The 25,126-nt window shown below is 44.1% G+C and overlaps 1 protein-coding gene across 1 annotated transcript in view; it reads left to right on the top strand.

The window, feature by feature from the left end:
• SLC1A3 (solute carrier family 1 member 3) overlaps positions 1 to 9,827 on the top strand; it is a 41,333-nt gene extending 31,506 nt beyond the window's left edge. The window contains exons 4-10 of the mRNA XM_075268040.1: positions 94 to 298; positions 629 to 671; positions 973 to 1,265; positions 2,817 to 3,050; positions 3,483 to 3,677; positions 7,550 to 7,684; positions 9,191 to 9,827. Coding sequence (XP_075124141.1) covers positions 94 to 298; positions 629 to 671; positions 973 to 1,265; positions 2,817 to 3,050; positions 3,483 to 3,677; positions 7,550 to 7,684; positions 9,191 to 9,395 — 1,310 coding nt within the window. The 3' untranslated portion in view covers positions 9,396 to 9,827. The remainder of the gene's footprint in view (positions 1 to 93; positions 299 to 628; positions 672 to 972; positions 1,266 to 2,816; positions 3,051 to 3,482; positions 3,678 to 7,549; positions 7,685 to 9,190) is intronic.
• Positions 9,828 to 25,126: the final 15,299 nt, after the last annotated feature.

Raw genomic sequence — 25,126 nt, 5'->3', positions numbered from 1 at the left:
GGTAAATACAGTTTATTCATGTGCAATCGATGATCATGAAAAGTCCTCTTTACCCTCCATAGTCCATTAATGTGTCTTTTTCTGGACTTGCAGGTATGGCTGCCCTGGACAGTAAGGCTTCTGGAAAGATGGGGATAAGAGCCGTCGTCTATTACATGACAACGACGGTCATTGCCGTAATCATAGGGATCATCATCGTCATCATCATCCACCCCGGAAAGGGCACCAAAGAAAATATGCATCGAGAGGGCAAAATCGAGACGGTCACGGCTGCCGACGCTTTTCTTGATTTAATCAGGTGTGTAATTGGATTTCCAAATTGATTGGTAATTTTTCTTTAAACCGGTATCAATGAAATTTTACCAAATTATCAGATATTTCGGCACAAAAAGGGGTGTAACATTGATGAAGGGGGGCATGGCATTCCCAAAATTTGCGCCTGGGTCACTAAACCACTCTTACATCTCTTCCTGCTCCAACACTCACCCCTGCCAGTTAATAGGCGCCAATACTCCTGCGCCTTGTGATGTTTTTGCTTATTTTCGGACTACAGTATATTATTACTTTTTGTATGTTCTTTTGTATACGGTTTGTAACGTTTGGCTATGTCGTCTTTCTTTTTCGACAGAAATATGTTCCCTCCGAATATGGTGGAAGCGTGCTTCAAACAGGTACTACAATATCCAAAACTTCTACTCTTACAACATTCGGAGTCATACACCCTATTTGATAAGTTGTCAGCTAAAAACATGGGGTGTATGTTACCCAATGCGTGTTGACCAAAAGTAGGGAGTGTAACGGGAGGATCAGACACATAGGTCTGAACAAGGTCACATGGGTCTGAATTGCTACTATGTAGCGATTAAACATTGACATATGTTATAATTCACAAGGTTAGAAGCTGCATTGTACAGTATGTACATTTATTTATATTACTGCATTTTTCTGTTTTGTTTTTTTTTGCTCCTTTAGTTCAAGACAAACTATGAGAAGAAACAGTTCAAGATTCCTGTGCCAGAAAATGAGAGCATGCTGGCCTCCGTCATGAACAACATATCAGATGCCATGCAGACATTGACCAAGTTTCGGGAGGAAATTGTGCCTGTCCCAGGAGCAGTGAATGGAGTTAATGCGCTGGGACTTGTGGTGTTCTCTATGTGCTTTGGTCTGGTGATAGGCAACATGAAAGAACAAGGCAAACCCTTGAAGGACTTCTTTGACAGCCTCAATGAGGCCATTATGAGATTGGTCGCAGTGATTATGTGGTGAGTATCAGTAGTGATTGTGGTGACACTAACCTATCTATCTGCAGGGCTGGGGTGTTATGCTGGTTCTGGTGACACTAACCTATCTATCTGCAGGGCTGGGGTGTTATGCTGGTTCTGGTGACACTAACCTATCTATCTGCAGGGCTGGGGTGATATGCTGGTTCTGGTGACACTAACCTATCTATCTGCAGGGCTGGGGTGTTATGCTGGTTCTGGTGACACTAACCTATCTATCTGCAGGGCTGGGGTGATATGCTGGTTCTGGTGATAACCTATCTATCTGCAGGACTGGGGTGATATGCTGGTTCTGGTGACACTAACCTATCTATCTGCAGGGCTGGGGTGATATGCTGGTTCTGGTGATAACCTATCTATCTGCAGGACTGGGGTGATATGCTGGTTCTGGTGACAGTAACCTATCTATCTGCAGGGCTGGGGTGATATGCTGGTTCTGGTGACAGTAACCTATCTATCTGCAGGGCTGGGGTGACATGCTGGGTCTGGTGACACTAACCTACCTATCTGCAGGGCTGGGTGATATGTTGCTTCTGGTGACAGTAACCTATCTATCTGCAGGGCTGGGGTGATATGCTGGGTCTGGTGACAGTAACCTATCTATCTGCAGGGCTGGGTGATATGTTGGTTCTGGTGACACTAACCTATCTATCTGCAGGGCTGGGGTGATATGCTGGGTCTGGTGACAGTAACCTATCTATCTGCAGGGCTGGGGTGATATACTGGTTCTGGTGACAGTAACCTATCTATCTGCAGGGCTGGGGTGATATGCTGGGTCTGGTGATAACCTATCTATCTGCAGGGCTGGGGTGATATACTGGTTCTGGTGACACTAACCTATCTATCTGCAGGGCTGGGGTGATATGCTGGTTCTGGTGATACTAACCTATCTATCTGCAGGGCTGGGGTGATATACTGGCTCTGGTGACACTAACCTATCTATCTGCAGGGCTGGGGTGATATACTGGTTCTGGTGACACTAACCTATCTATCTGCAGGGCTGGGGTGATATGCTGGTTCTGGTGATACTAACCTATCTATCTGCAGAGTGGGGTGATATACTGGCTCTGGTGACTGTAACCTATCTATCTGCAGGGCTGGGGTGATATGCTGGGTCTGGTGACAGTAACCTATCTATCTGCAGGGCTGGGGTGATATACTGGTTCTGGTGACTGTAACCTATCTATCTGCAGGACTGGGGTGATATGCTGGTTCTGGTGACACTAACCTATCTATCTGCAGGGCTGGGGTGATATGCTGGTTCTGGTGACAGTAACCTATCTATCTGTAGGGCTGGGGTGATATACTGGCTCTGGTGACTGTAACCTATCTATCTGCAGGGCTGGGGTGATATGCTGGTTCTGGTGACAGTAACCTATCTATCTGCAGGGCTGGGCTTATACGCTGGTTCTGGTGACTGTAACCTATCTATCTAGGGTTTGCTGTTATCCAGACCTCAGAATCCATGATTTAGTAATGTTCCCCGTGAGTTGAGTACTTTGTAACTGACGTGTGTGATTCCTTTGTTCCTAGGTACGCCCCACTGGGAATTCTCTTCTTGATTGCTGGGAAGATTGCTGAGATGGAAGATATGGGGGTGGTTGGCGGGCAGCTTGGCATGTACACCATCACTGTTATTATAGGACTGCTTATACACGCCATCTTTGTCCTTCCTCTGCTTTACTTTCTGGTCACCCGTAAAAATCCTTGGGTGTTCATTGGAGGATTGCTGCAAGCCCTGATCACAGCCTTGGGAACCTCCTCAAGGTAAGGGCTTACTTTTTTGTTGAAATTTTTTAAGTCTCCTTTCCTCCAAATAATGGCTCTGGGAGTAGATGGTGGAGCCTGGGCCTTATACAACCCCAGTTTTGAATTGTGCCATTGGGTGCATCCCTGCCATCCAAGGTCCTGAATATCAAATCTATGGGGTAAATGAGGGCACATCTACATCTATAGGCCACCTCCTCTCCGCTAAGCCCTACTCTATCATATCATGCAAGCACAAACATCCTAGAAGATACAAGTCTTGCTGAAAGTGTCCAAAAATGTGTGACTTTTATCATACTGGAATGAACTGGTGTAAAATGTATAATAAATTACGCCAATTTGTGGACGGGCCTCAGCAGTTAGTAGTTGGACTTGGCTCCATTTCCACCATATTACCCTGCCATGTGGCTTACATGTCCTATTTATTCCCAGCTCTGCAACTTTACCGATTACATTCAAGTGTCTGGAAGAAAACAATAAGGTGGATAAGAGGGTAACCCGATTTGTTCTACCCGTGGGTGCTACAATCAATATGGACGGCACAGCCCTCTATGAAGCCCTGGCTGCTATTTTCATTGCCCAAGTCAACAATTATGACCTTAATTTTGGACAGATTATAACAATCAGGTAAATAAGTCACAGGCTTTATCTATGAGTGGGGGGAGCAGGACTCACAGGCTTTCTCTATGAGTGGGGGGAGCAGGACTCACAGGCTTTCTCTATGAGTGTTGAGGGGAGCAGGACTCACAGGCTTTCTTTATGAGTGGGGGGGCAGGACTCACAGGCTTTCTCTATGAGTGGGGGCAGCAGCAGGACTCACAGGCTTTCTCTATGAGTGGGGGGAGCAGGACTCACAGGCTTTCTCTATGAGTGGGGGGAGCAGGACTCACAGGCTTTCTCTATGAGTGGGGGGAGCAGGACTCACAGGCTTTCTCTATGAGTGGAGGGGGGCAGGACTCACAGGCTTTCTCTATGAGTGGGGGGAGCAGGACTCACAGGCTTTCTCTATGAGTGGGGGGGGGGGCAGGACTCACAGGCTTTCTCTATGAGTGGGGGGAGCAGGACTCACAGGCTTTCTCTATGAGTGTTGGGGGGAGCAGGACTCACAGGCTTTCTCTATGAGTGGGGGGAGCAGGACTCACAGGCCTTCTCTATGAGTGGGGGGGAGCAGGACTCACAGGCTTTCTCTATGAGTGGGGGGGGGGAGCAGGACTCACAGGCTTTCTCTATGAGTGGGGGGGAGTAGGACTCACAGGCTTTATATATATATATATATATATATGAGTGGGGGGGGGCAGGACTCACAGGCTTTCTCTATGAGTGGGGGGAGCAGGACTCACAGGCTTTCTCTATGACGGGGGGGGGGGCAGGACTCACAGGCTTTCTCTATGAGTGGGGGGAGCAGGACTCACAGGCTTTCTCTATGAGTGGGGGGAGCAGGACTCACAGGCTTTCTCTATGAGTGGGGGGGCAGGACTCACAGGCTTTCTCTATGAGTGGGGGGGAGCAGGACTCACAGGCTCTATATGAATGATGGGGGGAGCAGGACTCACCGGCTTTCTCTATGAGTGGGGGGGGCAGGACTCACAGGCTTTCTCTATGAGTGGGGGGAGCAGGACTCACAGGCTTTCTCTATGAGTGGGGGGGGGGCAGGACTCACAGGCTCTATATGAATGGTGGGGGGAGCAGGACTCACAGGCTTTCTCTATGGGTGGGGGGATAGGACTCACAGGCTTTCTCTATGAGTGGGGGGGGGGGCAGGACTCACAGGCTCTATATGAATGGTGGGGGGAGCAGGACTCACAGGCTTTCTCTATGAGTGGGGGAAGCAGGACTCACAGGCTTTCTCTATGAGTGGGGGGGGGCAGGACTCACAGGCTCTATATGAATGGTGGGGGGAGCAGGACTCACAGGCTTTCGCTCTGAGTGGGGGGAGCAGGACTCACAGGCTTTCTCTATGAGTGGGGGGGCAGGACTCACAGGCTTTCTCTATGAGTGGGGGAAGCAGGACTCACAGGCTTTCTCTATGAGTGGGGGGGCAGGACTCACAGGCTTTCTCTATAAGTGGGGGGGCAGGACTCACAGGCTCTATATGAATGGTGGGGGGAGCAGGACTCACAGGCTTTCTCTATGAGTGGGGGGAGCAGGACTCACAGGCTTTCTCTATAAGTGGGGGGAGCAGGACTCACAGGCTTTCTCTATAAGTGGGGGGGGAAGGACTCACAGGTTCTATATGAATGGTGGGGGGAGCAGGACTCACAGGCTTTCTCTATGAGTGGGGGGCAGGACTCACAGGCTTTCTCTATGAGTGGGGGGCAGGACTCACAGGCTTTCTCTATGAGTGGGGGGGAGCAGGACTCACAGGCTTTCTCTATGAGTGGGGGGGCAGGACTCACAGGCTCTATATGAATGGTGGGGGGAGTGTAATGGGGAGCAGGTGATGATATACGCAGTAACTGCACAGAGCCACGGAATAACAATATATAACAGTTTAATAAAGAAAGGAGGGGAAGGGAATGGGAACGGGAGAGAAGGTAAGAAATAAGTATACAGTAGCTAAGCAAAACATATAACTTCAATATGACAGTGCGCACAACAAATAGTGGTAGTTACCCCTCTAGTGTCTTTAGTTAGAACCTGCATGCATTGGCTAGGAGAGGCCTCTCTTAAAGTAAGTCAGTAACAAGGTGCACCTTATTAATCTTCCAGGCAGGGCCTGCTTTGTCTTCCAGCACACAAAGCTGCTTTAATGCTTGACCGAGCTGTATGGCCCCTCACTCTACTCACACTCCAACATACCTCTGTTTACAAGCTCACACAAGGCAGGAATAGTGAAGTCTCTCAGGGTCCTTGTTCAGCAAAGGAAAGTCCTTAATGGGCAAAGCAGCCTGCAGCAGGTCCTCCTAGCATGACATGTGTCCCCCTTCTGCCTGCAGCTTCCTGTATGCACACGCTTTTCCTCTCTGGAACATACCATCTTTCTCTGAGCTGTAGGGGGGGTTCTTTTGTGAATATTTGCCCTGCAATTTAGTCTTTCAGCAGTAGATGGCAGCAGAAGATCAGACAAATGACACAGTTATTCCATAAGCCCCTTACAGGAGCAGGACTCACAGGCTTTCTCTATGAGTGGTGGGGGGAGCAGGACTCACAGGCTTTCCCTATGAGTGGGGGGCAGGACTCACAGGCTTTCTCTGAGTGGGGGGAGCAGGGCTCACAGGCTTTATATATGAGTGGGGGGAGCAGGGCTCACAGGCTTTCCCTATGAGTGGGGGGCAGGACTCACAGGCTTTCTCTGAGTGGGGGGAGCAGGACTCACTGGCTCTATATGAATGATGGGGGGAGCAGGACTCACAGGCTTTCTCTATAAGTGTGGGGGGGAAGGACTCACAGGTTCTATATGAATGGTGGGGGGAGCAGGACTCACAGGCTTTCTCTATGAGTGGGGGGCAGGACTCACAGGCTTTCTCTATGAGTGGGGGGGGGGGGAGCAGGACTCACAGGCTTTCTCTATGAGTGGGGGGGCAGGACTCACAGGCTTTCTCTATGAGTGGGGGGGCAGGACTCACAGGCTCTATATGAATGGTGGGGGGAGCAGGGCTCACAGGCTTTCCCTATGAGTGGGGGGCAGGACTCACAGGCTTTCTCTGAGTGGGGGGAGCAGGACTTACTGGCTCTATATGAATGATGGGGGGAGAAGGACTCACAGGCTTTCTCTATAAGTGGGGGGGGAAGGACTCACAGGTTCTATATGAATGGTGGGGGGAGCAGGACTCACAGTCTTTCTCTATGACTGGGGGGAGCAGGGCTCACAGGCTTTCCCTATGAGTGGGGGGCAGGACTCACAGGCTTTCTCTATGAGTGGGGGGAGCTGGACTCACAGGCTTTATCTATGAGTGGGGGGAGCAGGACTCACAGGCTTTCTCTATGAGTGGGGGGCAGGACTCACAGGCTTTCTCTATGAGTGGGGGGAGCAGGACTCACAGGCTTTCTCTATGAGTGGGGGGAGCAGGACTCACAGGCTTTCTCTATGAGTGGGGGGGAGCAGGACTCACAGGCTTCCTCTATGAGTGGGGGGAGCAGGACTCACAGGCTTTCTCTATGAGTGGGGGGGAGCAGGACTCACAGGCTTTCTCTATGAGTGTGGGGCAGGACTCACAGGCTTTCTCTATGAGTGGGGGGAGTAGGACTCACAGGCTTTCTCTATGAGTGGGGGGGGAGGACTCACAGGCTTTCTGTATGAGTGGGGGGAGCAGGACTCACAGGCTTTCTCTATGAGTGGGGGGAGTAGGACTCACAGGCTTTCTCTATGAGTGGGGGGGAGCAGGACTCACAGGCTTTTGCCTAAATTCCGTGATAAAACAATCAGGGCAAGATGGAAAAGAGTGTAGGGACTCAAATATTATGAACTTTTCAACTCCTAGATTTTTTGTTTGTTTTAGGGGGTTTATAATTTATGTCAATGTTCTGAGTGTGTAATATATTCTTTTCTCCATTTGTAGTATCACAGCCACAGCTGCAAGTATAGGAGCCGCCGGAATCCCACAAGCTGGCCTTGTCACCATGGTCATAGTGCTGACATCAGTGGGATTGCCAACAGAAGACATCACATTGATCATTGCAGTTGATTGGTTTTTGTAAGTATTTACAAGCTCTCAAAAATCCTCCATAAATTGTTAAAGAAAATAAGTAGAACTGACCGGCCCCCGGCCCATTTTGTGGCACAGAATGTTATTTTGTGACATGGTATGATATTTTGTCACAGAGAATTTCATTTTGTAACATTTTCATTTGGTGACATAATAGGAATTTATTTAGACTGGTGTTTCCTACACCATCTTAATAAAGTTCCTGGCCAGAGCAAGGCTTACCTAATTCGTAGGCTGAGCCTAACCATCAACACTGATGGACGTGTGAGCGTACAGCTCCGTCAGTCATTGGGCCAAAACCTGCCTTAATCTATTCCCTCATGAACAAAAATGGGCAAAACTGTTAGGGACAGAAATGGAAACCCTCTGGGCACCCCAGTCGTCAAACATTCCCCTACGGAAGTTCATAAATTCTTCTGAAAGAAGGCTCTACATTCCCTAGTTATGGAGAAGAAAATGTTGCCTGAAGAAGAGCATTCAGTGGGGTTGAGGGATCGGAAAAGATCAGATCCCGATTGGCGATCGAGCAGATTTCTCGATCAGGATCGGCTGGAAAATGATCGGAAATCGGATTTTGAAATCTCAAGATCGGCTCAACCCAAAAGGTGACTTTTCCCAAAGAGAAGAATAGGGTTGAGCATTCGGGATCGGGAAAGATCGGATCCCAATCGGCGATCAAGAAAATTTCACAATCGCGATTCGCTGGAAAATGATCGGACATCGGATTTTAAAATCGTTCCTGAAATCTCAAGATCGGCTCAACCCTAACATTCGGGAGATGCAGCAGTAGACTTTGATCTGGACAGAGCTTCGGGTACTAACCAGACCAACACCATCTCCATCTCCGCACGGCTTTTGGACAAGCCATAGCTCGAGTGTTCTCGGAGTTAGCTGACATACGCTACGATATGCAACATATTGGTAAGCGTGTGGATTCTCTGGAGTCATCATGTTCAGCTCTCACACTCTATTCCTCCTCTGGCGGTGCAGAATTTTACGAGGTTCACCTGAATTCTTAAGAAGCTCAGGCCGCCAGGATGGAAATCTACGACAATCAGAAACTGGCATAGATTTCCTGTAGAACTCATGCCAGTTTTCTGGAGTGAGTTACAATATCCTTGTCCCGTCTTGCTCTCCACTCTGCTCAGCCTATTTTTGCAAAAAAAGTGGCAAGCAAGGCGCAGAGCAAACTACGTGGCACATGTTTAATGTATAAGAGGGCCATGTGCCAAAGATGAGCCGCAATTACACCCATCTATGCCCAAAAACTGGCGTTCATGGGTTGACAAATTCCCTTTTGTCCGTTTTTCGATTATTTTTACAAAATGTATTATGTCGTACAAAGTAACTAGGTTACAAAATAAAATTATGTGAATAATATATGTTATTTGGCAAGCGTTGGAGCTATAAGTCACACCTAGATATGTGAGTCGGAGATGTGAGCTTGAATATGATTGGTTAACCAACACTCACGACCTGCTCCTATCCTTACAGGGACCGACTCCGTACCACCACAAACGTGCTTGGCGACTCTCTTGGCGCTGGAATAGTGGAGCATCTGTCCAGACACGAGCTTCAGAAAAGCGATGCCGAAATGGGCAACTCGGTGATCGAGGAGAATGAAATGAAGAAACCGTACCAGCTGATCTCCCAGGAAAACGAAACCGAGAAACCCATAGACAGCGAAACTAAGATGTAGACGAGCGTCAGTGTCTTGTGACCGGAAACACTTCCATTCCATTTTGTCTTAACTTTCAAACATATCGTCTGGGATCCAGTGTGATACTGGGCGTAACCAGACAACCACCAATCACCGGTGCCACAGTACCCGCTCCTTTAAGTAATATTTTGCCAATGTGGCTCTGACCAGTTTGTGCTAACCAGGTGATGATATTGCCATGTTTGTACAAGAGTTTTATTTTATTAATATTTTTTTATCTCTTTATATGAACTGGGAACCAAGGGTGTAGCTATAGGGGGTACAATGGCAGAGACCGCAGCCGAGCTCTGCCAATATTTTAAGTGGCAGGTGATAAGTGGGGGCCTGTTACAGATTATGCATTTAGGTTCCTCTACTCAGAACCTAAGGGGTGGGGCTTTACAAAAATTTGGTAAAAATTTTCTCTTTTACAAGCGGTTAGGTATAGACATAGAGGGGTAAATACAATACTTTGGGAGCAATTGGTGAGGGGGATCCCGTTACAGCTTTCTCCAATGGGTGGAGAGAATTTGAAAAGGGCTATCCTTCTATATAGGTTCTACAACACTAGCAAACTAGGGGTAGAAAACTAGACAGGGAGAGGCTTCAATCGATTCTCAACAAAGGATGGATAGTCTGGTAGGTCCTATTGGGGAGCATGTGATGGTATGAGTCAAGGCATGGAAAATTTGCTATAGGCCACCATCTTCCTTATCCACACCAATGCTATTTCCCATGTCCGGTTGAATTAACCTCTAGTTTTGTGCCACCTCAATTTAATACCACTTACCCCTAAATTTTAAAGAGGAATCTCATCACACCAATGGCCCATAAAACGAGCCACCATAAAGTTAAAAGTCTCTTTTAGTAATCCTTTTAAATTTACTCAAAGGGTACAAAATTTGAGGACCAATTGTACAAGTGTTACTTAGAGGAACTTTTACCATTTAGGTCCTCATTAATACCTCTAACCATGGAGGACCCAAGATGTCCCTACATTTCAGAACTACTCTATTGATTCAATACGTTATGTGTAATGCTTCATTTCTCCTGTGGTGGCACTGCAGGGAAATTCAACACTTCCTGCTGTGTTCTAGGAGAACACACTGTGATCAACTTATCCTTGGGAGATTCTTTCAGTAGACAGGGATTGTCCATGGACAACCACTTTAAATGTGAGTGCTCCTTTAAGATACTATTACTGTGAACTATATACATTCAAAAGGGATATAGACTTTTTTTAAAATAAAATAAATGCCCCCTATCAGATGCACATTTGTGGGTCCCCCCCCCAAAAAAAAATAGATTTTATTGTTATTATATGATGGGTTTTGCTGGAATTTTTTCCTATGTTTACTTGAAGGCTTCGGACTCATCTCCCTTTGCCTTATAAAGTACGGTAACACTTGGTGGCAGCTAAGGCTACTGCTATTTTTTTGTTTTGATGTTATATTGATGCTGCTCAAAATCATCTTACAAGGTATTCACCATAATCTTGATGGATCTTATTCATGTCTATGGCACTTAATACATTTCACCAGTTGAGTTTTTTTCAAGGATCCACCCAGAACTTCTAGGCCTCATCTAAATTGCCTCTTGGTCCCAAGTTGGGAAAATAATCAAAAAGTTTGATTCTAATGATCCAATTATGCCATGTAGAACAATTTTTGGGGGATATTCATAGGTGGCATTTTGTGTTTTTGCTGGTGTTGACTTCTTTGACCTGCCATTGACCACATCTGGTAGAACGCGGTGTCATAAAAGACCAGCGCATTATAGTCCTGTGTACACATAGCCTGTTACAATAACAAAAAGTTAGGGTTATTGTTGTAGTGTTTTCCATAGGCTGCATGTATATGGTAATGCCCCAAGGTGGTATGAAGCAAATGTTCCTCTCGGTTCGAGAAAAAGCATCTATGGGCCACTATCTAAAAGCAGACCTAATGGGCCAATAGCTCTATATGGGCACTGCACTGTGGAATAATGCAGAATGGACCCATATTATGACCGTGTACATGAGCCCATAACGGAATCCAATGCCCTTTGGGATTTTATGCAAGGCACCATATCATCAAGTGTCAATTTTGTAAAATTTCTTTCCATCACCAGTGACAAGCGCTAAACAGGATCCAAAAAACATGGCTGCTTTCTTCTACTCTACTGCATAACACAACTATGTGATCAGACACTATGTGGTCAGCTGTTTTTGGAAGAATGCAGCTGTGTTTTTGTAATCTTGGACAACCCCTTGTATTTTTTGAATGTCATACAAATACTCACCAGACATTGAACCCAAATGTATCTCAGCCTGTGTTCTGTAAAGGTTATAGAATACCTGTTCTGTATATATAATGTGTGAAAGAAGAGATCATTTTTTTAAGTGCAGAGTATGTACTATCTCAGAAATATCTCCGTACTCTAAAAAGTTTTAACTGGGTACCTTTTTGAAAAAGAACTACAGGCATTAAACAAGTCAGAGATATACAGTACAATATAAATGTTCTATTTTGCTAATATGAATAGAGAAATACAGATCTTATTGAAATGTAAGTAGAGATATTTTTTATAATAGATAAAAAAAAAATTCTATGTACAAAACTTAACTTTAGAAAGTAACTGTGCAGGTTGTTTTTGAATTCTGTGAACATTTCGATGAAGTCCTAATGTTAAAAAAATGTCATTTATTTGTTAAAAAGTTGTTAAAAAAATCATTTGTCTATGTGTCATATAACTAACTGTTTTCATGAATCAGGTACGATAGAAGTTTCTTTCCACATGTCCTTTACTGGTTCTGTTTTCATGTACCCAGTGTGGATTGAAGAACTGTACTTTGTAGGTGTATTTTCAATAAAAAATAGATTATAAAAGAAATTATTGTATGTTTTTCTCACATTGCTTTTGGTTCCAGTACTTGGGGGGAAAAAATCAGATGACAAGAAATTGAAAAAAATAACAGAATTCTATTAATTTAGTAGATTTTATAGAAAATCAAGCAAAAGCTAAAAAAAACAACTTTTAGGATTGATAGAACATTGAAACTAAATTTGAAAAAACATATGAAAAATATCAAAAATGGTAAGGTACAAAAAAGGGAATCTGGAATGTGTGTGTAAGAGTTAAAAGTGAAATTCAAGAAATAGAAAATATAGAAAGTATAATTGTATTATGTGAAAGAATAAAGGTTGAAAATATATAAATAATAAAGTATGTGTGAGAGTCTTAGAAGAGATTGTTCTAAACATAGAAGTGATAGCTAAAAAGTTTTATAGAAAATTTGCTATAAATTGTGAAAATGTAATAAAGCAAAATAAGAGTTAAAATACTAATAATGTTCACTCAATTAAAAGAGAAGTCCATAGCCAAGGTTTCATCTATTTATATTTGACTTTATTTTCAGCAACAATTATTGGTGTAACTAAAAAGTTCTGGGCCGCATACAATGCCCTTGCTCCCCAAGTTGTGAAAACTGGCAAAGTCAAAGTAAAAAAATAAATAACACAACTTCTGTAAATGTATTATACACTTCCCAATATGATCTAACATATCATCTTAGCATGCTGGTACGATGGTAACACAAAAATATACACAGACAACCAGTAGAAAATTCAGAATAAGGGCATGGAGGACATGGAAACCCATGATAGACCCAAAAATAAATTCACATTCCAAAATTAATTTAGGCCGCATTTCACATCGCTGAATTACAGTGGTCAATTCTAAGTTATCCTTTATATAACCGCTGGGCTCCCTATCAATCACAAGAACGTGGGTCCCATCTGAGTGGCGGGTTGAGCTTGTATGCTGCTGCTCCATTAATTCTCAATGGGACTTCCAGAGATATCCAAACTCTGTACTTAGATACCTCCAACAGTGCATAGAAGTGAATAGAGCATGCCCAGCCCTACTATTTATAAGGGGCTAGGGTACCATTGATTGGACCATTGATCTAATAGTCATTACCTAGCCAGTGCATAGGGGATAACTAGAAATTTCTGGAATGCCCCTTTAATTCAGACCCCAGAGTAGACCCCAAAAGAGATTCAGACACCAGACCAGACCCAAATATTGGTTTAGACTCCAAACTAGAACCCTTAAATAAATTAAGACCGAGCCACTCTGCTTATCACATGTTGTTCTTGAATAGTCATTGTGAGATGACATGAGTTTATGTGTTGGCCCTCTTGGGTCTTCAGACCAAGCAGAAGATACCCCACCCCATATGGCTTGATGCGGAGGGCGGAGGAACTGTAAACATAACCTTGGGAAGAAGCCAGGAGGGAGAGCACATTCCCATTACAGAGTTCTTAGAAGGTTATCTGGTAGTGGCGCACAATGACTGGGGGGAACCTGAGTCCAGGGACCTTCTTGTTGTAAAGAGTTTACCTTTTAGACTTGTATTACTGTAATAGAATAGCTACAAGTAGGAATGTATATATGGCAGCCACGTTTGTAGATCTTTATGCAAATATCTGTGGAATGGAATGAAGATGTCTGTTGGATTCCTTGACGAGATCGATTGCAATGATGGATTACAATATGGGAATTTTGGATGGCTCCCCAGATCGCCCACTAATTTAGATGTGGCCCTATGCAATTAGTAAGGAGAGGGGCCACCAGTCATGAGCTCCTATATCTCTGCATACTTACATAGGTGTATGCAGGAGCCAGCAATGGTCTTCACAGATCCCGAAGCCTTGCAGAATGTAGGACACAACCCATCCCATTATAAGTTTTGTTTGGCACCGCCGGTGAAGAATCTGTCGCAATGTTGTGGTTTCCCTTATAGCCACAAAAAAAAGCTATGAACAGGGATTTAGTCTATTACCACCTACTGATCACATACATGTCCATCACATGACAATGACAGGATGCTATTCACTCATAGTAAACAATGAAGGTTCCTGGAATGACAGTCCCTCAGAAATATTGCAGCCACAGGACAGAACACCACACTGCAGCCACAGGACACAGAACACCACACTGCAGCCACAGGTCATAGAACACCACACTGCAGCCACAGGTCACAGAACACCACACTGCAGCCACAGGTCACAGAACACCACACTTCAGCCACAGGACACAGAACACCACACTGCAGCCACAGGTCATAGAACACCACACTGCAGCCACAGGTCACAGACTACCATAGTGCAGCCACAGGTCATAGAACACCACACTGCAGCCACAGGACACAAAACACCACACTGCAGCCACAGGTCATAGAACACCACACTGCAGCCACAGGTCACAGAACACCACACTGCAGCCACAAGTCACAGAACACCACACTGCAGCCACAGGTCACAGAACACCACACTGCAGCCAAAGGTCATAGAACACCACACTGCAGCCACAGGTCACAGACTACCATAGTGCAGCCACAGGTCATAGAACACCACAGTGCAGCCACAGGGCACAGAATAAAACACTGCAGCCACAGGTCACAGACCACCATAGTGCAGCCACAGGTCATAGAACACCACAGTGCAGCCACAGGGCACAGAATAAAAACACTGCAGCCACAGGTCACAGACCACCATAGTGCAGCCAAAGGACACAGAACAGCACACTGCAGCCACAGGACACAAAACGCCACACTGCAGCCACAGGTCACAGAACAGCACAGTGCAGCCACAGGTCACAGACCACCATAGTGCAGCCAAAGGACACAGAACAGCACACTGCAGCCACAGGTCACAGAATGGACAGTGCAGCTGCAGGACATAAAACAACACAGTGCAGTGCAGACATCACTGTGTGTATTATCTCTGTACTGTGACATCACTGTGTGTATTATCTCTGTACTGTGACATCACTGTGTGTATTATCCCTGTACTGTGACATCACTGTGTGTATTATCTCTGTACTGTGACATCACTGTGTGTATTATCTCTGTACTGTGACATCACTGTGTGTATTATCCCTGTACTGTGACATCACTGTGTGTATTACCCCTGTACTGTGACATCACTGTGTGTATTATCCCTGTACTGTGACATCACTGTGTGTATTATCCCTGTACTGTGACATCACTGTGTGTATTATCTCTGTACTGTGACATCACTGTGTGTATTATCCTGTACTGTGACATCACTGTGTGTATTATCTCTGTACTGTGACATCACTGTGTGTATTATCTCTGTACTGTGACATCACTGTGTGTATTATCCCTGTACTGTGACATCACTGTGTGTATTATCTCTGTACTGTGACATCACTGTGTGTATTATCTCTGTACTGTGACATCACTGTGTGTATTATCCTGTACTGTGACATCACTGTGTGCATTATCTCTGTACTGTGACACCACTGTGTGTATTATCTCTGTACTGTGACATCACTGTGTGTATTATCCTGTACTGTGACATCACTGTGTGTATTATCCCTGTACTGTGACATCACTGTGTGTATTATCCTGTACTGTGACATCACTGTGTGTATTATCCCTGTACTGTGACATCACTGTGTGTATTACCCTGTACTGTGACATCACTGTGTATATTATCTCTGTACTGTGACATCACTGTGTGTATTATCCTGTACTGTGACATCACTGTGTGTATTATCCTGTACTGTGACATCACTGTGTGCATTATCCCTGTACTGTGACATCACTGTGTGTATTATCCCTGTACTGTGACATCACTGTGTGTATTATCTCTGTACTGTGACATCACTGTGTGTATTATCCCTGTACTGTGACATCACTGTGTGTATTATCCTGTACTGTGACATCACTGTGTGTATTATCCCTGTACTGTGACATCACTGTGTGTATTACCCTGTACTGTGACATCACTGTGTGTATTATCTCTGTACTGTGACATCACTGTGTGTATTATCCCTGTACTGTGACATCACTGTGTGTATTATCTCTGTACTGTGACATCACTGTGTGTATTATCCTGTACTGTGACATCACTGTGTGTATTATACCTGTACTGTGACATCACTGTGTGTATTATCCTGTACTGTGACATCACTGTGTGTATTATCCCTGTACTGTGACATCACTGTGTGTATTACCCTGTACTGTGACATCACTGTGTGTATTATCTCTGTACTGTGACATCACTGTGTGTATTATCCTGTACTGTGACATCACTGTGTGTATTATCCTGTACTGTGACATCACTGTGTGTATTATCTCTGTACTGTGACATCACTGTGTGTATTATCCCTGTACTGTGACATCACTGTGTGTATTATCCTGTACTGTGACATCACCGTGTGTATTATCTCTGTACTGTGACATCACTGTGTGTATTATCACTGTACTGTGACATCACTGTGTGTATTATCCTGTACTGTGACATCACTGTGTGTATTATCCTGTACTGTGACATCACTGTGTGTATTATCCTGTACTGTGACATCACTGTGTGCATTATCCCTGTACTGTGACATCACTGTGTGTATTATCCCTGTACTGTGACATCACTGTGTGTATTATCTCTGTACTGTGACATCACTGTGTGTATTATCCCTGTACTGTGACATCACTGTGTGTATTATCCTGTACTGTGACATCACTGTGTGTATTATCCCTGTACTGTGACATCACTGTGTGTATTACCCTGTACTGTGACATCACTGTGTGTATTATCTCTGTACTGTGACATCACTGTGTGTATTATCCCTGTACTGTGACATCACTGTGTGTATTATCTCTGTACTGTGACATCACTGTGTGTATTATCCTGTACTGTGACATCACTGTGTGTATTATACCTGTACTGTGACATCACTGTGTGTATTATCCTGTACTGTGACATCACTGTGTGTATTATCCCTGTACTGTGACATCACTGTGTGTATTACCCTGTACTGTGACATCACTGTGTGTATTATCTCTGTACTGTGACATCACTGTGTGTATTATCCTGTACTGTGACATCACTGTGTGTATTATCCTGTACTGTGACATCACTGTGTGTATTATCTCTGTACTGTGACATCACTGTGTGTATTATCCTGTACTGTGACATCACCGTGTGTATTATCTCTGTACTGTGACATCACTGTGTGTATTATCCTGTACTGTGACATCACTGTGTGTATTATCCCTGTACTGTGACATCACTGTGTGTATTATCCCTGTACTGTGACATCACTGTGTGTATTATCCTGTACTGTGACATCACTGTGTGTATTATCTCTGTACTGTGACATCACCGTGTGTATTATCTCTGTACTGTGACATCACTGTGTGTATTATCCTGTACTGTGACATCACTGTGTGTATTATCCCTGTACTGTGACATCACTGTGTGTATTATCCCTGTACTGTGACATCACTGTGTGTATTATCTCTGTACTGTGACATCATTGTGTGTATTATCCTGTACTGTGACATCACTGTGTGTATTATCCCTGTACTGTGACATCACTGTGTGTATTATCTCTGTACTGTGACATCATTGTGTGTATTATCCCTGTACTGTGACATCACTGTGTGTATTATCTCTGTACTGTGACATCACTGTGTGTATTATCCTGTACTGTGACATCACTGTGTGTATTATCCTGTACTGTGACATCACTTTGTGTATTATCCTGTACTGTGACATCACTGTGTGTATTATCCTGTACTGTGACATCACTGTGTGTATTATCCCTGTACTGTGACATCACTGTGTGTATTATCTCTGTACTGTGACATCACTGTGTTTATTATCTCTGTACTGTGACATCACTGTGTGTATTATCTCTGTACTGTGACATCACTGTGTATATTATCCCTGTACTGTGACATCACTGTGTGTATTATCCTGTACTGTGACATCACTGTGTGTATTATCTCTGTACTGTGACATCACTGTGTGTATTATCCTGTACTGTGACATCACTGTGTGTATTATCCCTGTACTGTGACATCACTGTGTGTATTATCTCTGTACTGTGACATCACTGTGTGTATTATCCCTGTACTGTGACATCACTGTGTGTATTATCCCTGTACTGTGACATCACTGTGTATATTATCCCTGTACTGTGACATCACTGTGTGTATTATCTCTGTACTGTGACATCACTGTGTGTATTATCTCTGTACTGTGACATCACTGTGTGTATTATCTCTGTACTGTGACATCACTGTGTGTATTATCTCTGTACTGTGACATCACTGTGACTTTCTACTATGAGATCCACCTCTGCAGGTTTATGTACAATGTGATGAATTTGTTTCTGAAAATGTAAAAAATAAAGATCCTGAAAACATTTAGAACAAGAAGTAATGTATAAAGTGCAGATGTTAGTGCGATATATCATGGCGTACTGTGAGCGTCACATGAATGAATGTCCCCGGGCACATTGTGATATAATGACCACCTGCTGAGACCATTACATGGACTTTGTCCTCACTTCCAATTTCTTCATAAAAGACCCTTTTTTCCCACAATAGGATGACCTCATGTGTTCCTGCATTGTGTGGTGGAACTGTGACTCCCTCTAGAGTTCAATCATGGGCATTGCATCTACTTCTTGCATCTACTCCTTGTTAGCCCCAACAGTTTAATGTACCTCTCCAGCTGCCAAAAAACGTCAAGTAGTGCAATGCCTAAGGGAGCCTTCACACGGAGTATACGCTCCACTCATTCTGAACTCTTAAACTCATTCAGAATGAGCGGTGTAAAATCCAGATCCCATTGACTTGAATGGGTGCCGGCATACACGTGTATCACATTGAAAGCAATAGGGAAAAACGCCTCCCATTGATTTCAATGGGTAGCGCTCGTATGCCGGCACCCATTCAAGTCAATGGGAGCCGGTTTTTATGCGCTCATTCTGAACGAGTTTTACGTTCAGAATGAGCGGAGCGTATACTCCGTGTGAAGGCTCCCTTAGACTAGGTATGCAACCATTAGATATTTCATGAAAACGTAAGCGTACTCATTGGTCGGGCTACATGGCGGCCTATATCAAGTGGCTGGAGATCGCAGTGTAGTGTTTTTGCCATTACCTTTATTGGAAGTGAATGTGGCTGCGTTACAACAAGCGAGTAAGAACATCTATAAATCTGCTAATATATTAGCTAATATTTGTTCCAGCAATGATTGCAACGGATGGTTGGGTACAAAACTTAAAATAACCTGAATCGTTGGGCGATCGCGCCCTTGTGAGTCATCAAAAGACAACCACATTGGTGTTTGCTGGCAGAAATAGTCCTTTAATAGTCCCACAGTGGGGATACTCAGCATGTTACAGCAGCCTAGTAATACAGATACAGGATAATACACAGTAATATATTACAGACATAGACACACATAAGCTGAGAAGAGAAGATATACTAGGAGTCCATAGCAGCTAAGGAACGGAAGAAGAAAGAAGGAAGACTTTATAGTCATAATCATTAGTTCTCTGTGCGGAGTGTCTTCACTTGGTCTGATGTAGATTATACAGCCTGGTCGCGGTTGGAAGGAAGGACCTGCGATAGCTCCTTCTCACACTTGGGGTGAAGCAGACGGTCCCTTACAGTGCTGCCAAGTCCCATCAGGGTCCCATACATGGGGTGGGATTTGTTCTCCCGCATGGAGGTCACCACGGACAGTGTCCTTCTGTCACCCACCACCTGTACTGGGTCCAGGGGGCTCCCCAGGACAGAGCTGGCCCTTCTGATCAGCCTGTCAAGTCTATTTCTGTCCCTGGTTGATATACTGCGCCCCCAGCAGGCCACACCGAAAAAGATGGCTGAGGCAACCACAGAGTTGAAAAAGGCCCTAAGAAGTGTCCCCTGGACTCCGAAGGCCCTCAGCCTCCTGAGCAGGTAGAGTCTGCTGTGGCCCTTTCTGTGCAGCGCCTCCAGGTGATCAGCCCAGTCTAGTTTATTATTGAGGAGCACACCCAGATACTTATAGGTCCTGACTATCTCAATGCATGTCCCCTGGATCTCCACTGGGGTTGGAGCACCTCTCCGTTTACTAAAGTCCACCACCATGACATGATCCAGGACTATCCAAATGGATAGATATGATCCAAATAGCACCCTCTATACTGATCTCTATATTAGTACTGTATATAGGGTAGAGTATACAGGAAACAGTATATAGACTATATACTAATCAATACCTACTTCCCCCTATATACTGAGCTCTTCTATAGTGATCAGTATATAGGGTCCAGAATATAGAGATTAGTATATAGGAATCAGCATATAGACTACATATACTTACTTATCTCTATACTGATTTCTCGTTACTGCCGAGGACCCCCGGGGGTGCAGGCACACAGACCTTAGAACCCCACTTCAGCATCCTTTGGGCAGATATTCCTCCAGCCAGAACTCAGCTCGGAGTGGAGGAAGCAACCTCCTCTGTGCAGCTATGGCCGACACTTAGGGGCAGGAGGAGGCCGGTCACAACATTTGAGTTCTATCACTCATGCATTGTAGTCAGTGCTTGCTGATCCCCACCTGTCCCTAAACAAACATGTTGTTACTTGTACAGACAGTCACTAGACCTGATGTGTATACAATGCATAGATTAGTCGTCTCCACTAATCCAACCGGAATCTGCCTCAAAATCCACCTCTCATTCAATTCAATGGTTGTCAATAGCAGTTTATTTTTAACTAGAGGAACTCTAAGGGTGCGTTCCACCTTGAAAACCCCAATGCAGTTTTGACACAGTTGTTGCCAAAACCTCATCAAAAACCATTAGCATTTCTTTAAAGTGAAGTTTCCAGGTCCATACACTGTGCTGCAGTAAAGAAAAAACACGCAAAAAGACTGCCTCATCTAAAAAATAAAAAAAAAATCCTAATTCCTAAAGTAGATTTTTTCATCCTGCACAAATCTCAGTGTGAATATGTCCTAATAGTCTCTGGATTTGGTGTAGTGTCCACAGTTTGTCAGGTCCTAGGACTGTTAACTTTATTTCTTGATCACCGCTGCCATCTGGTGGTCACATATAGGGAACACATGTGCACTTCTAAATTGGCTATTCTTGTAATCAAATATTTTCTTTTATATAAATAAAGTTTAATGTCTGTATAAATGAGAATTTCTCTGTTTCTATTCTTCACCATGTAAAAGATCTCTACTCTCAGCTGATACATTGTATCCAGTCTAGACAATGCTCTGTGAGCTCAACAGCCTGGACTCCACACTGATACATTGTATCCAATCTAGACAATGCTCTGTGAGCTCATTAGCCTGGATTCCAGACTGAAACATTGTACCAAACTAGCAGAGAGACTTGTGCGGCTGTTGCTGATGTATCCAGTCTAGACAATGCTCTGTGAGCTCAACAGCCTGGACTCCACACTGATACATTGTATCCAGTCTAGACAATGCTCTGTGAGCTGAACCACTTGGACTCCAGACTGATACATTTTAACAAACTAGCAGAGAGATTTGTGCAGTTGCTGCTGATGTATCCAGTCTAGACAATGCTCTGTGAGCTCAACAGCCTGGACTCCAGACTGAAACATTGTAGCAAACTAGCAGAGGGATTGGTGCAGCTGCTGCTGATGATGTATCCAGACAAACTAGACCTTCTTTAGAGATTCGGATTACCACAATGAAGTAAGTGATGAGGCAGGAAAGTAAACAGACAAAGGTACAGCGCACATGAGACACATTGTGGACACAACCGGCAGGTGTAAGACTCTGAGTCTGGTCTGGAGTCTAATTTTGGGGACCGGTCTGATATGGGTCTAATTCATTTACAGGTCTGGTTAGGGGCTCGGATTTTTTAACATTTTATTCAATTCTCCTTAGGGTACGTTGCCTATAACTAGTGATAGCTAGATCATGGGGACACAGGAACCTGTTAGGCCCTGTCTCTGGCTAGATGTGGACCAAGATGGCTGACTTGGGGGCCATTGTTAGGCCACTGGCTACCATAACAAACATCGGCTCCCAATATCATGGTTCAAGGAGGCTGATGGCATGAAAGATTAAGCTATGAACCTCTTAGATGTCGCAGTTGCTATTGACTGCAGCATCTAAGAGGTTACATCACCACACAAACATTGTTCTTACTGTCCATGGCTTAATGTCTATGACTGAAGGACTGGCCTTGAATTAATTCCTGCCTGTCATGACTTGGCATCTAAGTGGTTAAATAATGTTACGTTCACCATCTGCGGCTGTTAGCGGTGTCTGCCTGGTGCCCATCGCATATGGTGCAGGCTCCTGATGGCACTATGTTAATACAGCGCTGCTTTGGGGTTTGGGATTTTAAGAAAAAGGATGCAAACTCGAAACGTATCGGCAGACTGAGATGTTTTTAACTTGTTGGTCCTGAAACAAGGCCGCAGAGGAATTTTTTGATGGATCTGTTCTCTTATCTCTGTTTGTCTTGTCACTTATCATCCTGCTTTATTCGTATTCTACTTACATAGAGAAGAACATTTCTGTATTTATTTTGCATAAACGAAGATTTAAAAAGTTGGAATAATTCAGACAAGGTGCAAATAATGTAGACAAGGTTCACTCGGAGCATGGATAGGGTCTACCATTTTAGGGGTCCTTTCACATACCGAGAGACATTGAGAAATAAAATTGAGGCATGCACAATTTTTTTCTAATTTCTTCCTTTTTCACAGATACATTGTTATAGTTGTAGCAGGACCCATGACCGATAGAGCAATGCAGGCCTGACACCTGGACCCCTCCCCCTGTTAGTGCAGGAGAATTCAAATGAATTGCCAGGCAGCGCTTACTGTGAATGCAGGAGCCACCTGGCAACTCATATGAATAGCCAAAATCTATTCAACAGGATCCCGTTACTTTCGGTGACATTGACAGTAAGGGTGCATTCACACGATGTAACGCGGCACTGATTCTTGCACGATAACTCATGTAAGAATCAGCGCTGCAAAACAGAATCCCATTGACTTCAATGGGTTCTGTTTAGCACCTTTAACACATTGAAGTCAATGGGATTCTGTTGTCGTGCAAGAATCAGTGCCGCATTACATCATGTGAATGCACCCTAAGTCACTTCAGTGGCTTACTTTCAGTCTGACTGGGAATAACCCTGGTCATATACCTAGTGCAGGGGCTCATATGTAGCTTTTAGGAGTCCCTGCACTAGCTCATTCTGGTACCCAGACTTTAGAGATTAGATAAAATTCTGTCTCATCTCCAAGTCCCCTGATCCAGAATAGAAAACTGGCTTCATTGAATTTCTATTTGTTCTTTTTATAATGGTCACTGTCTTTTTTTTTTTTTGTTATGTAGATTGGGAGCCCCATATAGGGATCACATTGTACATTTTTTTTCCTATCAGTATGTCTTTGTAGAATGGGAGTAAATCCACGCAAACACAGGGAGAACATACAAACTCCTTGCGGATGTTGTTCCTGGAGGGATTCGAACCCAGGACTCCAGCACTACAAGGCTGCAGTGCTAACCACTGAGCCACCGTGTTGGCCCAGTCACTGTCTTATTGAGAGCGACAATACTAGGCTTAGTAAAATGTCTAGTGTTAATCCCCCATTATTACTCTGGTACCCACCACCATCAGAAGTGACAGGAAGAGCTGGGTATTGTCTAATACCCAACCATCTAAACTGATGACCAAGTATTATAGCAGCCACAGACTGGCATAACTGGGCCGGGAAGGGCCAAAAACCATGACCTGGTAATGTCAGGCTTCTGCTGCTTGTTGTATCTGGCTGGTTCTGAAAAATGGGAGGAGGGGGCAATGTCATTTTGTATAAAAATAAACAATTTAAATAAAATGACATGGTATCCCCGTAGTTTTGGAACAACCTTCCTAATGAGTGCTTTAAAAAACTGTGTGCAAGTGTACCTAAAAGAATTGATGGAAGGCAAAGTGTGGTAGACTATGTGGATATTGTATATTAGAATATAAGACAAATCACTGCCACACACTCCACAATTTAAGATATAATAAATCCAAAAAGTTCAGCAGCATTATAGCAGATATCAGAGAGAGTTCGGACACTTTATCCTTCGCAATCTTATGATCTTTTTGGATTTATTGAGCATTATGCAGATACTGTATACTATGGAGATACTGTATACTCTCTAGTTGTTGTATGTTACTGTTGATATTATATGCATGTGTGTATGTATATTATATTATATGTGCATGTATGTTATGAACATATGAATGTTATATTCTTATGTAGTCACTGTAGATACTCTCTAGGACTCAGTAGTTCTGCCAAGTGCACAGACACAGAATGTAGATTATAAGCAGCATGTCAATGGAGTGAAGGGTTTTGTTTAGTAGCGCCCCTCCCGCCACTTTGGTAATCTTCGGTCCCTTGTTGCCATCTCCATAGGAACTGTTGCATCAGATAGCTCGTACCGATGATTTATTTATCAGCAAAGGACAATGAGAAAAATATGTGATGTAACCTGCCGCTCCCCTAGTGATGGCCATGACTACCACTAAGCAGTTACCTTGTAGGTTCGTTCTTTTACAGACTATCCCATCTGGATTTACCTGCAGCCCTTGTATTCCTTCTGCTTATAGCGCATCAATTGTCATCGTGTAGAGGCTGTAATGTGTCATTTATTTACTTATGTGTAAGAAAGTGGTTGGTCAGTGGCGCAATATGTAATCCCTGGTGGTCTAGTGGTCAAATATGTAATCCCTGGTGGTCTAGTGGTCAGATCTGTAATCCCTGGTGGTCTAGTGGTCTGATCTGTATTCCATGATGGTCTAGTGGTCTGATCTGTAATCCCTGGTGGGGTAGTGGTCTAATCTGTAAACCCTGATGGTCTAGTAATCAGATCTGTAATCCCTGGT

Source organism: Leptodactylus fuscus, chromosome 1 (genome assembly GCF_031893055.1).
Source record: "Leptodactylus fuscus isolate aLepFus1 chromosome 1, aLepFus1.hap2, whole genome shotgun sequence".
In the NCBI taxonomy this organism is placed as follows: domain Eukaryota; kingdom Metazoa; phylum Chordata; class Amphibia; order Anura; family Leptodactylidae; genus Leptodactylus; species Leptodactylus fuscus.
Note: the sequence above shows the minus strand (reverse complement) of the source record. Positions and strands in the feature narration are given on the sequence as shown.